The 16,252-nt window shown below is 39.8% G+C and overlaps 1 protein-coding gene and 1 non-coding gene across 2 annotated transcripts in view; one reads left to right on the forward strand and one right to left on the reverse strand.

Annotated features, from left to right (window-relative positions):
* Positions 1-7,020: 7,020 nt before the first annotated feature.
* The window catches only part of UMAD1 (UBAP1-MVB12-associated (UMA) domain containing 1), a 42,248-nt gene continuing 33,016 nt past the window's right edge, over positions 7,021-16,252 (reverse strand). The window contains exon 4 of the mRNA XM_056857822.1: positions 7,021-7,312. Within this exon, the coding sequence (XP_056713800.1) occupies positions 7,055-7,312 (258 nt within the window). The 3' untranslated portion in view covers positions 7,021-7,054. The remainder of the gene's footprint in view (positions 7,313-16,252) is intronic.
* On the forward strand, positions 8,851-8,932 carry TRNAL-AAG (transfer RNA leucine (anticodon AAG)). Its single transcript has one exon. It is a non-coding gene; the product is annotated as a tRNA-Leu (tRNA).

The raw sequence follows: 16,252 nt of genomic DNA on the forward strand, positions 1-16,252 counted from the left end.
TCAAACACATACTCACATTTATGCTCACAATCTCCCACTCTTTCTTGGCATCTATCAGGTTTTATGAGGTTGTTTGTTGCTAATGGCTTGAAAACCAAACAACAAAACTTCCTGATGCAGTTTTTGCCAATTTATCTTGGACCGTGAGGAACCAGCTCACTTCTTGTTCGTTTTAAGATTACGTTTCAGAAACTTCTTTCAACTTATCTATAATCAACTTATTTTAAAGGGAAATGGATGCTTTGGTGAGCTTATGTCAGAGAAAGGCTACCAAACATCGCAAAAAACAAAATGCTCACAAATTGTATTTGGTTGTTTAATTTCACAGCCTCCCCTACATAAATGTAAATCTATGAAACTTTTGTACTTCAGAGGAACAGTCCATAGAGTATGCAGCAGTTTTAAAAAATCTTCCTCTTGTCACTATAGTACTGAACCTGTCTTCCATATCTGTTTAAACAGTCAAGGTCTTCATCATTGTTAATAAATTCATGTTTTCTTAGTGAATTTTTCTGAACTGAGTACTTTATTTACATTATTAAGAGTGTTCATATTCCACCTAACTTGAGGGAGACAAGTCTCATCTGGGGCCATGCCATCATAATGCTGGTCTAGATGTAACTGATTGGATAGGCATGAAAGATGTAGTACCAATGGAAAATGGTCCCCATCATAGAAGGAGGAAACCTCGAAAGATCGGAACTTTTGCAATAGGTTTTTTGATATTATTATATAATCAATGGTGCTTCTTTTATCCCCTGACCAGAAAGTAAATTCAGCTGGGCAGTCAGTCGTTACCGTGCCATTAAGGACTATTAGGTCCAATTTAAGCACGGCCTGATAGTTTTAATCCAGCAAGGTTGTGTTTAGCATCTTTAATTATTCTTCTGGGCATACAGTACTAAGTCTCAGAGTTTGGTTTATATAGATGGTAATTAGCAGCAGGAAAAGAGGAAGACCCAACAAGAGATGGATTGACTCAATAAAGGAAGCCACCGCCTTCAATTTGCAAGATCTGAGCAAGGCTGTCAAAGATAGGACATTTTGGAGGACTTTCATTCATAGGGTCGCCATGAGTCGGAAGCGACTTGACGGCACTTAACACACACACACAATTAGCATATAGAGACTGGTCATCACGACCCATTCTAGCATTAAAGTCCCCATCCATTACAAGGGAGGCAGCAGGATACAGAGTCATTAAATTCTCTATATACCTCTCTAGTCCCTCCCAACAGTCCTCAATCTGAACTCCCCCCAAAAAAACCTGTCTTCCAAAAAGTATGCCTAAACACACCTTCAGAGCATATTTTATGCTTCTCCATCAACATTGGCTGTTACCGCACTAGGTATTCCCAGCAATGTATTAAGAGTTTGGAAATGTTATAAAAAATACTGTTCGCACTTTGTTTGGCCCCTTTAGCTGTGAAGATGTCTTCCAACCATTTTTAAGCCGTGGCATCCAAAAACCCTTTTAAAGCGATGTTTTTTATAACATTTCCAAACTCTTGATACATCGCTGGGAATACCTAGTGCGGTAACAGCCATTGTCTCCACATAAAGCCATCCAGCAGAGTTTTTCTAAGTAGTAAATAAATTCTCCATAAGAACCCTTTGCAACACAGATAACAGAGTTCACTGAGAGCTGCATGACATATCACAGATAAAGTTACTCACCTCTGTTTCAGCTTGGATATCACTACCTTCACAGGATAAGCGCAGTTCAGCCTAGTCAGATGATTGAATTAATTTCAGTTGTTGAGGCCTGAAAATGTGGACATATTGCTTGCAGAGTTACAACTTATAAGCTTGATTCTTGATGTTAACCCAGCCTGGTTTGTAACATTTACCAGAGGCTCCAGAGGTTACTATCTCCTTAAAGGAGGCATCTATGAGTTATTCTCCTGAAGGTGTGTTCCCTGGAACTAAATGATGCTAACTACAGAAAAGTTGTAAAATATCCTGTTCTTGGACAAAGGGATTGAGAGGGTGGTGGCCCCACAACACCAGACTGATGAAACTGATTGTCTAAACCAAATTAATATCTGGTTTCTGACCAGATTTTGAAACGGAAACTCTCTTGGCTACTCTCATGGATGATCTCTGATGTGAGAAATGCAGGGGAGAGAAGCCCAAACCTGTTGATTCTCTTGGACCACGCAATGGCTTGTGCTGCCAACAGCCATGTCATCCTTCTGGACCAGTTGGCTGAGACAGATACCATACTCTGGTTCCTATATGGATAATGGATATAAAAAGTGATGGGGGGGCTCATGTTTGATTACTAGGCACTTGTACTTTGGGGTTCTACAGAATTCCATCTTGTTCCCTATGCTTAACATTTCCTTATTTCTTTTATTTAAAACATTTCTATGCCGCCTTTCCACCCAAACAGGGTCTCCAAGGCAGCAAACATCAAAACATGTCAACATTAAAAATATTTAAAATCAAGTACATAAAAATAATTGAAAAGGAGGAGGGTCAATAACAGTTATTGAGGGTATTCCAAACCAAACAAAAAAAGTCTTCATCCGTTTGTGGAAGACAACAATAGAGGGAGGGAGACAAATCTCCCTGGAGAGGAAATTCCAACATTTTGGCATCACTGCCGAGAAGGCTCTTGCTTGGGCTGCCACCCATCTAGCCTTGGGATGGCAGTGGCAATTATATAATTTGCAATGTGTAGTTTGGCACTTAGTGAGTTGGCACTTATTGCTTTTAAACTGCTGGGGAGTACAGAATACGATCTTTTTTTAGTGTGGCTGATCATGGTGGGGCATTTTACAGCTCATGTTATTGAGTTTTTTGGTTGCAGATTTTAATTTATTGTTTTACTGTTGGAAGTCACCTCATGAGCCTTAGTTAAGACAGAAATGACTCAAATAAAAGAAAAAGACTCCTTAGCCCACTAGAGGTCTAACCTAGGGACAATTTCACAGTATGCACATCTATTTTAAACACACATGCTGCTTTTCTTTGTCCCAGAAAAACTCAAAGCAGCTCACAGCAAGCATCACAATCAAAGTTATAATTCAAAGATCACCCAGAAAACTTTCATTGTGCCAAGTATTTTCATGGGTTCCACAGTAATGTCTACACAAAAGAAAAATACCAGATCTAGGGTTATTACACATGCACAACTTATTTTCTCAGCAATGGATCCACAAGCATTTAAATTGGTTTGGGAAAATCGTTCCACACGCATGCTCTTTCCTCTGAATCCTTTATGTTGTGGAGTTGGTGTATTTTTTTCCGCACATGGCCAAATAAACAGGAATATCCAGCAAGGGTGTCACTGAGGGCATCAACGGTGGCGTCGCAGCACCAACCGCACCTTTTTACTTTTTGCACATGGAGTCTAGCACTGCTGCACAGAAACGCTAGAGACATTTCCTCCTCCACCAAAGCTGTTGTCACTGGTGATTCTCTGCTTACTGATTGGATGATCGGTGCACATGTGGAAGGGTTGGAGAAGAGAACGCTCAACAAAATGGCTCCCGACTCTCTGCATTAACCAGAGCCATTTTAAATAATATGTGAAACAAAACTAGTCTCTCTACGGAGTGGCTAGCACAAGCAGCTCCCCCCACCACACACCATTTTTTTAAAAGGACAAGTTTAGTGACAGAACACTAAGGGGACGGTGAATGCACATGTGGAAGAGTTGCGGAACAGGACACTAAAGAAAATGGCTCCTGAGTTGGTGTTAACTGGTGCCATTTTAAATAGAATGTGAAGGATCAGTGTCTCCCCCCCACCCTGAAGATGAGTGATTTCCTTTTTTAAAAAAGCCAATAAAATATCACTAGATTGCTGGAGCATAGAAGCAATAATCTTAGTAAGTTGTCTGAAATCCCAGCTTTCATTAAAAAAAAGTCTCTAGCTCCTTCCCTCATGGAGATATACCTTTTCCCTCATATCTCCGCGAGGGAAGGAGCTAGAGACCTACTTTTGTTTTTAATGAAAGCTGGGAATTCAGAGAACCTGCTAAGACTACTGCTTTAATGTGCCAGTGATCTAGAGATATTTTATTGCCATTTTTAACAAAAACTGATCAGAAAGCAATGTAATCATGAAACTGACCAGACAGCAGGGGTAATAGTGGGGAAATGCCTGTGTTACTTACTTCTGGTCGGTTTCATAGCAGCCAGGCTGACCAGAAGAGCCTCGCTGCTGCAGTGAGATTCCTCAGCATTCAATTACGAATCCAGCCCCAGGTGGAGGGGAGGTGAATGGTGGGAGGGGGGCATGGAATCAGTTAGGGAGTTTGGACATGGGTGGGAGTCATTGGGTGGTGAGGGGGAAAAAAGAACAGAGCATTTCTGCACATTGAATAAAGCCGACTCAGAACCTGCTTGAGAAAAAAAAACATCGCGATAAAAGTGGTGTAGTGGTTAAGAGCAGTGGTTTGGAGCAGTGGACTCTGATCTGGAGAACCAGGTTTGATTCCCCACTCCTCCACATGAGTGGCAGAGGCTAATCTGGTGAGCTGGATTTGTTTCCCCATGCCTACACATGAAGCTAGGGGCTAGTCACAGTTCTCTTAGAGCTCTCTCAGCCCCATTTACCTCACAAGGTGTCTGTTGTTGGGAGGGGAAGGAAAGGTGATTGTAAGCCGGTTTGAGTCCCCCTTAAGTGGTAGAGATAGTCGGCATATAAAAACCAACTTTTCTTCTTCTGCTCGTAAAAAAAGCTGCAGAAAACCTGAGGGAAAATCGAAGCTACTTCTTTAGGGGGCAAAGCACCTCTGTAGAAGAAAAAATAGCTGAAGTAGTTCAGGGCAAAAAACACCAGTGTGCAGAATAGCCCCCAGGAATATATATCCTTGTCTGTCCTTTATTCAACTACCAAAAGATTCAGAAATAATTATTTTAATAACCAAATGGGGCAACATATGAAGATGATCTCATTCCTACGCCATTAAATACCATTGTAAGTATGTATTGTAGATTGTAAAACAGCAATTGTAAGGAGTAAAAAAACAGGAACTATTTATGAGAGATAAAAAACAGCAATCTTGCTTTTGAGCAAGTCCACCTATAACAGTTAATAACAGCAAGAACAAAACCAGTTCAATGCTCAACGGTTCAATGATCAGGGTTAATGTTTGCGCTCCCTGGAAATTCAGTAGGCCCAAACTGTAACTGCAAAATTAAAGTTGTGTATTTACTTCCTCATATACAAAAAGATATCCTAGAATATAGAATCCAATTTTGCTGCTGAAGTTACTCGCAAAATTATACAGAAATGGGCATAAATTAGATTAAGACAAATGACTGAATATGAACAATCATCCATCGTTTACAATTTTTTACTTTTAAAAAATTGCCTGGAATCTCCCATAACATCAGGATTAACTTGGTTGTAAAGTAGGAGCCCTGTGGCGCAGAGTGGTAAGCTGCAATACTGCAGTCCACAGCTCTGCTCACGACCTGAGTTCGATCCCGACGGAAGTTGGTTTCAGGTAGCCGGCTCAAGGTTGACTCAGCCTTCCATCCTTCCGAGGTCGGGAAAATGAGTACCCAGCTTGCTGGGGGTAAAGGGAAGATGACTGGGGAAGGCACTGGCAAACCACCCCGTAACCAAAGTCTGCCTAGAAAATGTCGGGATGTGACATCACCCCATTGATCAGGAATGACAGGGGACCTTTACCTTTTTAAAGTAGCTGATATGGAAGAATAAGGTGGTTATATTTCCAATTTCTAAAACGACAGCACATTTAACCAGCTTTTATTCATCACACTTACGCACACACAAATATTTCAAAGCATGACATACAGAGATCTACCAAACTTTATAATGTGAAGAGGTTTTCCAAGAAAAAAAACACACACACGAACCTTTTAACAAAGTTAACACTGAGTAGACCTCTGGAGCCATTCCACCAACAGCAGCACTTTACCCTGGTACTCCTTCTTTGAACCAAGGTCAGCACTGCTGTTAGTGGAATGGGTCCACAGGATCCAACCCACTGTAAGCAACATTTAGCATCATATACACAGTGTACAGTATTAATGTGGAAAACCTTGCTTTTTGAGATATCTATACAGAACACTTCTTATAAGAAAGGCTCATTTGTGGCACAGTATAGATGTATCCTCCCCTATAGTCCCCCAAAATACAAATAAATAAACCTTGCATGTAACAAATTATTCACATACATCACAAGAATAACATAAGCAAACAAAGAGAAGCTTAGCTAGATTTTAACTGGAAGAACATATCCAGAACTTAAAATGAATACTTGGATAGTCAAGTCTAATTTAGCTGGACAAGACTATTTGATCTTTCCCCATAGCTAAACCCTATCAATTTTGATATCTGATGCACAAATGTTTTAAAAAAGTGGTGGTAAACCAATAAGAAAACATATATAAACACACACCCAGATTTCTCTCTCTAGTGGGTATAGAGGTTTGCAATGGGAAAAAAATGACCAACGTATAAACCATGAACACATGTGGAAATGAGCACAAAGCAAGTGGAAAACTGCTGACCTTCTAGGAAATATTTTATAAAAAACCCAATACTGGAGCCAGTAATATGGCAGCCACCATCGAGCATTGTGGAATTGCCAAGTCAACTGTGTACAGGGATAAAATGGAATTAGGTAATGAACAGCATTTCTACAAAGTTATACAATGCTTGATATTTTGTGGGTTGTGCCAATAAAATTAACTGATTTATATGCTTCCATGTACATCTTTCCCATTTACCAAACCAAAGCGCAAGTGAGACTAATATTATGTGTAATTCATCTCCCTCTGAAATAATAAACCCAGAAATAATGACAGCACCTGCACAGCCTACACGGAATTAAAAGATAACACAAACTCTGCTGGATTGTTTTAAACGAGTTAAAATTGTAGCCAGATTACCGTAACTGAATTGCTACCTTTGGCATAGCTGCCTCAACATATTTTAAGAAATTCCACAGAGGATGGAAAGTGTTAATTTTTAGATAAACATTATGCAGAGGATGCACCACACAGGAAGAGCTACACAATATGCACCACTTCAAGTGATCAAGGTACATCTTTAAGTCATTCAATGACTAAGACTCACACAACACCGAATTTTCAAGCGTAAAATCATACCAAAATCTTGTTAGGCTATCATTAACATCATAGGTGAGCAACTGTTGGGGGAAGTCACAACAGGCGTCTTGTGCAGCTAGCACGTGCGGTGCAAGAGTGAAAGGTACATCGCTGAGAAGTTCTGACATAAAAGTATTGCTTTCCACGTTGTGATTTTTCTCTGTCCCAACGGCAGTGCCTGTTTCAGTCAAATTCGACTGGTTGTCTGAATTTTTCTGAGGAAGAAAAATAAAAAAGAATCAACTATGCATCTGGAAAGGTTCATAACAGAAGACACTGGGACTGATTGGAACAGCCCAAACTTGCAATGGCACGATTCATGACTATGTGTCAAGCTAGCCTCAAGCAAGAATGGTTATGAAAATGAGTATATCTTATAAATATTGAACAAAGTATGTTTGGGAGGGCAAGGAAAAATTGAGCAAAAGAGAGAATGCAATCTTGCAGCTTTATTTATTTCTCAAATTTCTAACCCACCCTCCCCAGCCAAGACCAGGCTCAGGGCAGGTAACAACAATAAAATCAACTTCATCCACACAACACTTAAAACCATAAAATTATTACAGCATACTTCTACAACTGCTAAAACCATAGTTGTCACACAAAATCACTACAGTACCTGCTGAGATATAACAGGCAGGCAGGACCCCCTCTAAGAATGAAATACACAAATCAACACAAAAAAGGGGGGTAGGGCCAGCACTGATTTTTGATATTTAACAACCGTTAAATGACAGGCAATATTATGTCTGCACTGGAGCTAGATTTTAAATGAATTCCTTTTGGTGGGGGGGGGGGACCCACACAGGCCATCTCTTTGAATGACTACCCCGTTCAAAGTTAGCTAAAGGCTCCAATATTCATTTGCAGCACTCCACCCACTGAGATGAGCAAGAAGTCTGAAATCAGATTAATAGGACCATTCTATCTGATCAATTTAATGTTCAGTAACAGTCAGCCTTTGTTTCACTTTGTAGTGCACAAACCATACATTTTCAGAACAGAAAACAACCTTTATTGGCATTAACTGTAACAAAACAAACATGTAAAGCAGCTAGATATGGATCTAAAAAAGAATAAATACACAGTTCATCGGTAAATATTATAATAAACAATTAAATGAGGGTTCCCCTCCTTTCTCCCTCCTTTAGGACCTTGGCCCATACATTTTCACTCATGACTGTGCTTGGGTCATGGGGAATACAGTATTAAAATATTCAAACAGCAATATTTTGTAAACAGATAGTGCATTCGTTACTACTGCTGTTATTGTGCATGATTAGCCTGATCATTAAGCCAGGTAAAGAAGCCAAAAGGAGATACTTCCAGATTTGTGTTTTGAGTGCCTAGGGTTAGTCCCAGATCAAACCAATCTAGTCCGCATTATCTTCCTCTACCCCCAAATAAAAATGAGCTAGCATACAGGCTGTCCTCCTTTTACAGCACAATTTTTTTTAAATCCCCAGAGTCTTGTTTGTTTGCTAAATGACACCCCTGAGAACACCTGTTTGTAACTTAATTGTTGAACACAAATGCAGGACTTCAAATAATAACCCAGATTAACATATCAGTAGGAGAAAGAAGTTTTTAATTAACCACATTTAAAAAGAAACTAGAGTAATGCAAGCAACTGTATATATATTTTGTTCTTCCTCCATTCAATTATCTTATTTAAAAATAAAATGGAATCCAGTAATTCTGATGAAATGCTACCTGAAATTAATATTTTATGCCTAAACCATTATAAGAACCTGGTAGCGTGGCCGAGTGGTCTAAGGCGCTGGATTAAGGCTCCAGTCTCTCCGGGGGCGTGGGTTCGAATCCCATCGCTGCCAATATCTTTGATAGAGCTCTGTGGCGCAGAGTGGTAAGCTGCACTACTGTAGTCAAAAGCTCTGCTCACGACCTGAGTTCGATCCTGGCGGAAGTCAGTTTCAGGTAGTCGGCTCAAGGTTGATTCAGCCTTCCATCCTTCTGAGGTTGGTAAAATGAGTACCCAGCTCACAACCTGAGTTCGATCCCAATGGAAGTTGGTTTCAGGTAGTCGGCTCAAGGTTGACTCAGCCTTCCATCCTTCCGAGGTTGGTAAAATGAGTACCCAGCTTGCTGGGGATAAAGGGAAGATGACTGGGGAAGGCACTGGCAAACCACCCCGTAAACAAAGTCTGCCTAGTAAATGTCGGGATGTGACATCAGCCTATGGGTCTGGAATGACCCGGTGCTTGCACAGGGGACTACCTCTACCTTTTTAAAACCATTATAGCAGTATTGCAAGTAATAATGATTTACAAAAATACTATTCCAGTCTTACTCACAATACAAAAAGAGGAGTTAAGCTTTTGTGTCTGAAACTCACTCTCTAATCATGGTAGGCTCAAATCCAGAAGCACCATAGAAATCAACAAGATTTTGGGGGATAAGCTTTTGAGAGTCAAAGCACCCTCTGCCAGATAACTGCCAAAGGGAGCTTTGACTCTCGAAAGCTTACACCCCAAAAATGTTATTAGTCTCTAAGGTGCTAATGGACTTGGAATTTAGGTGTTCTACTACAGACCAATATAGCTACCTTCTGAAACTATCTCTAACCATGGTAACTGGCCATTATTTATTGTTGTGTTCTCTGTTGCTTTTATGTGCAGTTGTTCTCTTATACTACACAGGCTGCTGCAAGCAAGAAGTTGGATGTGGGAAAGATTTTGAACCCTTCACTAAGGTTCTGGGTACACAGTGTTTGAAGAAATTTGTTTGGATAAATAAGGATCGATGTGCCAGCCACGAGAACAGTACATATGCTGCAACTAAATTCTCATAAAGTCACAGAGGTATTTTATTAGTGACCAAGCTCATCTACAAAAGCAGGAATTGAATTTACTGGAGACTCAAAGGTAGCTTGCCATTGTCTGCCTCTGCAGTATTCCTTGGTGGTCTCCCATCCAAATACTAATCAGGACCCACCTTGCTTAGTTTCCGAGATCTGACTAGGTCGGGCTAGCCTGGGCTATCCAGGTCAGGGCATAGGCACACTTAATTCAAACCCACAAAAGCAAGAAAATGAGCTAAACATAAGACAAATATTTACTTTTGAATATAACTTCGGTTTTCTGAGGATACTTTATATCCCACCATCAGGCTGATCATATGTCTGACTGAACTAACTCCTTCCTCAAATATTCTATCAAATTCACAGACATTGTTTCATAATATTATCGAGGAGTATCTAAGATTTAAGGAGCTTGTTTTTATAGATCTGTATTGGCTTGACAACACACATCAATTGTAAATTTAAGCAATGCAAGGCTGCTGGCCTGCACATCCATAGTACAACTCTGCAACTACAATTCAATTAAATAACCATTTTTCTTAATCTCTTCAGACTAGTATCATTTGAAAATTTACAGTGCTGTACCAAAAGTGTGTAATATAGGGCTGTTCAACTGAAGTATTCAATAGCCATATCATTAATTAAATTATGGACTTCTTGCAAGGAATCTTAATATTGCAGGCTGGCAATACAGTGTCTTAAAGCTATGGTTGCACTATGTTGAAATTTCTCTGGGCAACAGCATCAAGCATAAACCACAGGAACATCTAATGCTCTGGCTCAGCTTTTGAGGGTTTAGGTTTTGAAACTATCTATATAGGAAACTTTAGACCAAATAAGAATTTGGGGTCCATTATTATACACGGCAATTACGTATTCACATGTGTGTGTAAATATGATGGCAAATATACTAACTGTACTGGATCCCTATACTGACAAAAGCCAAGAATTATACATAACCAATTACTGCTGTTTTTCTCAAGTCCCCCCCTTTCCTTCTGTTTCACTTTTTTATTTTGTTTCGGTATTAGTCCTGGTTATCTCCAGGCTAGTCAGATCTCAGAAGCTAAGCAGGGTCAGCCTTGGTTAGTATTTGGATGAGAGAGCACCAAGGAACACCAGGATCATGACGTGGACGCAGGCAATGGCAAAACACCTCCAAATGTCTCTTGCTTTGAAAACCCCACCAGGAGTCGCCATGAGTCAGCTGTGACTTGAAGGCACACACACCCAAAAAACCAACATTGACAGCCTTGCCTTTATGACATTTTGTCCCCATAGTGAGATGTGTTTCTCTACTTTCTAGTATATTTCTTTTCTTCTTTCTGCTGAGTCCTGCGTTTTGTTACATGAATAAGGAGATGAAGGGCAACACTACTACCACAGCTGGGTGTACATCCTTCTGCCTTAGTGAGATTTCAGTTTGCTAAAACAGCAGAGCTGAATAACTCATATGGATAAAAGAAGTTCTAGGGACTCCATCCCATGGTCTTCAAAATGTTACATGAATCACATTGCCTCATTCTAGTTCAGCCTTTGTGGGTCTTGACTAGGCTAGGAAGGAAAGTATTGTTTCCCTTAAACTCTTAATAAGTAAAACAGAAGTATCTATCTGCATCACAAGTAGTCCCTTGAACACATGAGAGAAGAGAGTTGCAGCCTAGGATAGGCATAGGAGTGGTGCATAAACACCTAGTTTCTTTAAATGAAATTAAGTCCTCAGGGCCAGATGAATTGCATCCAAGGGTACTAAAGGAACTCATGGATGTAATTTTGGAGCCTCTGTCCATTACTTTTGAGAATTCTTGGAGAACAGGTGAATGCTTGTGATTACACATGTTCAAAACAAAAACAAATCCACATAAAATAAAGAAGAAACAAGGTGATTAAAGAAAAACAAAGAAAAACGAATACACAGAGCCTCTGCATATGCAACAGATCAAGTACATCTAATAATATGCAGTTCTGAATGGAAGAGCTTATCTATCAAGGTATGTTCACTTTTACCACCCAACTCTACCCAGTCACTATGCTTTTCCAGCTTCACTTTGAACAAACATTATCAGTGACAACTGTACGAGCGGTATCTATCAACCCTAAGATGTTATGCCAACTCTAGCAGCACTGAACTGTGGAAACTTGTTATCAATCTGTTTCAAATATGCATATCATATTAAACTGTATTGCACAAAGTCAAGGTTAAATAAAATAGCTTATGCTTCCATGCTTCTATCTTTCAAGCACATTATTTATAGCAGTATGTCTGGAGAATTTGATATTCTACATTAGGCAGCATGCTGGCCTGTATCCAACCATGCAGTTCTTCCAATGGAACAGCATTTTCAATTCAGTACAGAGGGTTTTCAGTTCTTCCGATGGAACTGCATTTTCATTTGCGGAAGAGGGGGTGGCAATTTCCACCAATGAATTCCCACCAATTCCCTCCTCCTACTGCAGAGCCCCACTTTGTCCCCTATGCTATCTGTGGGTCTACCGGGGGCCTACAGAGCCCCAACACCAAATCTGAAGGGGCCCATTGGACTGCAGCAAGAGGAAGAAGTGGGAAAATCGTCCTCTGCAAGACCCATGGATGGATGAATACATGTTGCTGATTGCACTTAACACAGCTTACACCACTTCTGAAATACAGTGCACTGAAACCATATTCTTCACAGGTTTTCTATTCAGAACACTCAAGGGCTTACCATAACTTCCTGCTAAAATGGAATGTTACCTAGAACAGGGACTAAAATTTTACGTTTGAAATTCACAAGCCACAATTATATTTACAGAAAGTAATAAATTTTCATCCACATAAGCAAACTTTTCTCATCTTTAATAATGGCTGCAGCACTCAAGTGTTTAAATGCTGACCAAAGACTCCAAATGCTGCCCCAAAACTCCAAAGACATGTGCAATAGCACAGAAACATACAATGAGAAGCTTTTGAGTCCTGACAGAACTACAGTGGCAGATACAGACAACAGTTATGGCTAATTATCTCTCACTTTTAAATGTTGTTTTGTTCCACAATGTTGTCATGGGCACACAGAACAGACAGTGAAACATAATGGCTAAAGCACCAGGTTTAGACATGGAACTCCCCTGACTGTAATCAATGAAGCTCATTATATATATTTTATACCTGGCAAATCCAGAACACCCATACTGCCCATCAGTCATACCATTTATATTGTGTTATGCCTTAAGGACTCTAGCACCTGAGCACAAAATCTTGGGTAGCCTCACCATAAGACTCCTGCTTCAAGTCTCTGGTTTCCTGATACACACTGTGGCTTAGGATCAGCCTAAATTACCCAACTATGGCATTATAAGAATTTGTACTGACTTGAGATTCTTAGGATAGAAGAAAATGCAACTGGGAATATTGATAAATGGTCATAACTTAATTGTTTCCATAAGTAATGAGTATTTTTATTTTTGTTTTGCATTCCCCCTTTACCTGGAATCCCATGTAAATATTATAAGACAAATATAAATGACATAGCTTACAAGTAATACCAATTTAATATTATAGCTTTTCCCCCTTAAGCAATCAGCATTACTGCAAAAGAGGGAACGGTTAAAATACAGATGTCTTAGGGAAGATTTAATCTGAATTCAGATGAATCATGAGAATAGTTACTCTTTTGGGAATCATGGAGTACAGTCAGCATTATACCTAAGAACATCCTCTAGGAATGAACAAAAGTAGCAATGCTAATGGAGAAATACTACACTACATCCCATGTATCTTTGGGGGTGGAAGAACAAGTACTGGTAGTTTTATTTTAAGTCACACACAAAGTTGAAAATAATGGATTGGATCCTGGGGGCCATCCCACTAGAAAATGCTCTTTCTTCAGATTGAAGGAACCTTCTCCCAATGCAAGGGGTTCTTCCATTGATGGAAGCAATTCTTGCGTTGGTGGAAGGCTCCTTTCATCACAGGAAAGGGCCCCTACCAGCAAGCCTGCAACCCACATAAGGGCCCCCAAACAGGACTTTTAATATAACGAGATTCTGCAAAATTAGGGAAAGCCCATTATGCAGCTGCAGCTAGAACAAGCCACTACGACAAATGGCTTCTTTTGACTGTTCTTCATTTTCAAATTTTACATAGCTCAAATATCTTAGTTGGGCGCAAAAGGAAGCTCTTAAGAACATGAAATTACTTTTGGAGACCATGAAATTCACCACAAGAAAGTAAATCTAGCAATTCCTGATAATGTCCACAGCACAACTGTTCCTCTAATCTCCCTAAAAAAAAAGGTATCTTCATTCAAAAGGTATCTGATGGGGAAAGGGTGCTACCATAATAAAGAGGCAAATTAGAGCTTCACTCTAAAAATCAGAAATATGTCAACTGGTGAAAATGTTAAACTATCTAAGGGAGAATTGATTACTGTCCTTAATGGGGATAATGTATTTGAAACTTAAATAGTGAGCAACATTTCCCCCCAATACTTATGCCTCATTAATTGGCTACGTGTTTCCCTCAATAACCTTGCAAGTTCACAGTACTTTGGAGCTGGCCATAATTCACACCACAACTGAAAGTGCAGGATCCTTTTCAACAGCAATTTGTGAACATGAGCCTCCAAATTGTAGCAAACAGCAGCTAATTTCTTCCTCAATCTGAGTGCTATCACTGTTCAGGTCTATTTAGGGAACAGGAAAAATCAAATAAAGGCTGAAGTCATCATCTGATTACCAAATATTTGGAAAGGCTGTTGGAAAATGGGAAGCCATTGTGATGATAGAAAGACAAAGCATTTGGGGAAGATCACCTGCTCAATAACTCCTCTGCTTCAGCTTAATTATTACTGGGGAGGGGAGGGGTTGGAAGAGCAAACATCAGGAATATTACCATTTTTAACTGAAAGGCAGCAATTTTTTCACCCTCTGGTTCTTTAGCCTGGCCTTACTCTGGCTGTTGCTAAGATTCCTTGCAACTCCTCCAAATCCCATGAGTCAGCTATTCAAGAAGGAAGAAAGGGTTCACCACATTGACCTCAATCTAAGCTCAGCTTACCTCAATGTCCACTAGCCTGCCCACCAATCAAAGAGGTGCCTTTTTAATAGCTCAGAGTGCAGGCAGCACAGATCTAATGCACAGCACAAACAGCACCGAAACTTAGCCATGGGTATGATATGCAATATCTTGTGAATCTCAGCTTTTCAGTCTTTTTGACTGCAAAAGCAGGCTTCAAAATGAAGTCAGAGAGGGACTTCAGTCCAATTTTCAGCGGGCAAGGAGCAGGGCTTCAGTGCCCCTTCCAGTGAGGAGCAGGAACAAGTACACCAAGTACGCAAATTTGCTTAAATGGTAGAAGTCACCACATTCAGAACTTCTTGGTTAGATGGCCATCTGTCAGCAATGCTGATTCTATTACCTTAAGCAGATGATGAGAGGGAGGGCATCTTGGCCATCTTCTGGCCATGGAGTAGGGGTCACTGGGGGTGTGGGGGGGAGATAGTTGTGAATTTCCTGCATTGTGCAGGGAGTTGGACTAGATGACCCAGGTGGTCCCTTCCAACTCTATGATTCTATTCTACTATGGATATTTGGTATCACCCTACTGTAACTTTACAAGCAATCTGACCCATGTCTTTAGTATCTTGCTTCAAGATGAATATATGAGACTGTTCCTCAGATGTGTGCATCCTAAATTTAAACTCTCCAGTTCCTCCAGAAAACTCTATAGTCCATGCCCAGCTCTCTTTGGGCAGCCAGAAGAGGTATAGGGAAATCAATCAAATATACAATTAGATGACTTGCAAGGAACACTCTCTGGTTTCTTTCAAAGAATAAACCTGAAAATGGCTTCCGAACTGAATTTGGGAGATGAAAAAGCATGGCAATAAATCAACCACTTGATTAATTTTTCTATTGCTTTGCTTATATAGTGCTGAATGAGATGCCTGATGAACCTGTGCTGGAATTATTTGAACTACCCATGGTCTCACACAAGGAAAAAATGAACAAGATTTTCTAAGTTGTTAGTAAAATACTGGGCTTTATTATACTGGTTTATATTTGATCTATATTCTGAATATCTTCATAAAGAAAGTGGCAATTATATGTTTACCTACTAATGGTTGGAATAAGTCAGTTGAGTAATGAAGATCTCTAGTAGGTGAAAATCAAGTCTAATACATAATAAAGAGAAATATTAATTTATAGAATAATTTCATAAGTGACACCAGTGTACTAACCCAAATGCCTTTACGAGACTTTTGGAAATTACCGAGATCAAGACAAATGTAATATTCTGGACACTATTCTGAATCAAACACTAAAATAACTGGTTTCCAACTCTTGTATTAGTTT

Source organism: Euleptes europaea, chromosome 11 (assembly GCF_029931775.1).
Source record: "Euleptes europaea isolate rEulEur1 chromosome 11, rEulEur1.hap1, whole genome shotgun sequence".
Lineage (NCBI taxonomy): Eukaryota > Metazoa > Chordata > Lepidosauria > Squamata > Sphaerodactylidae > Euleptes > Euleptes europaea.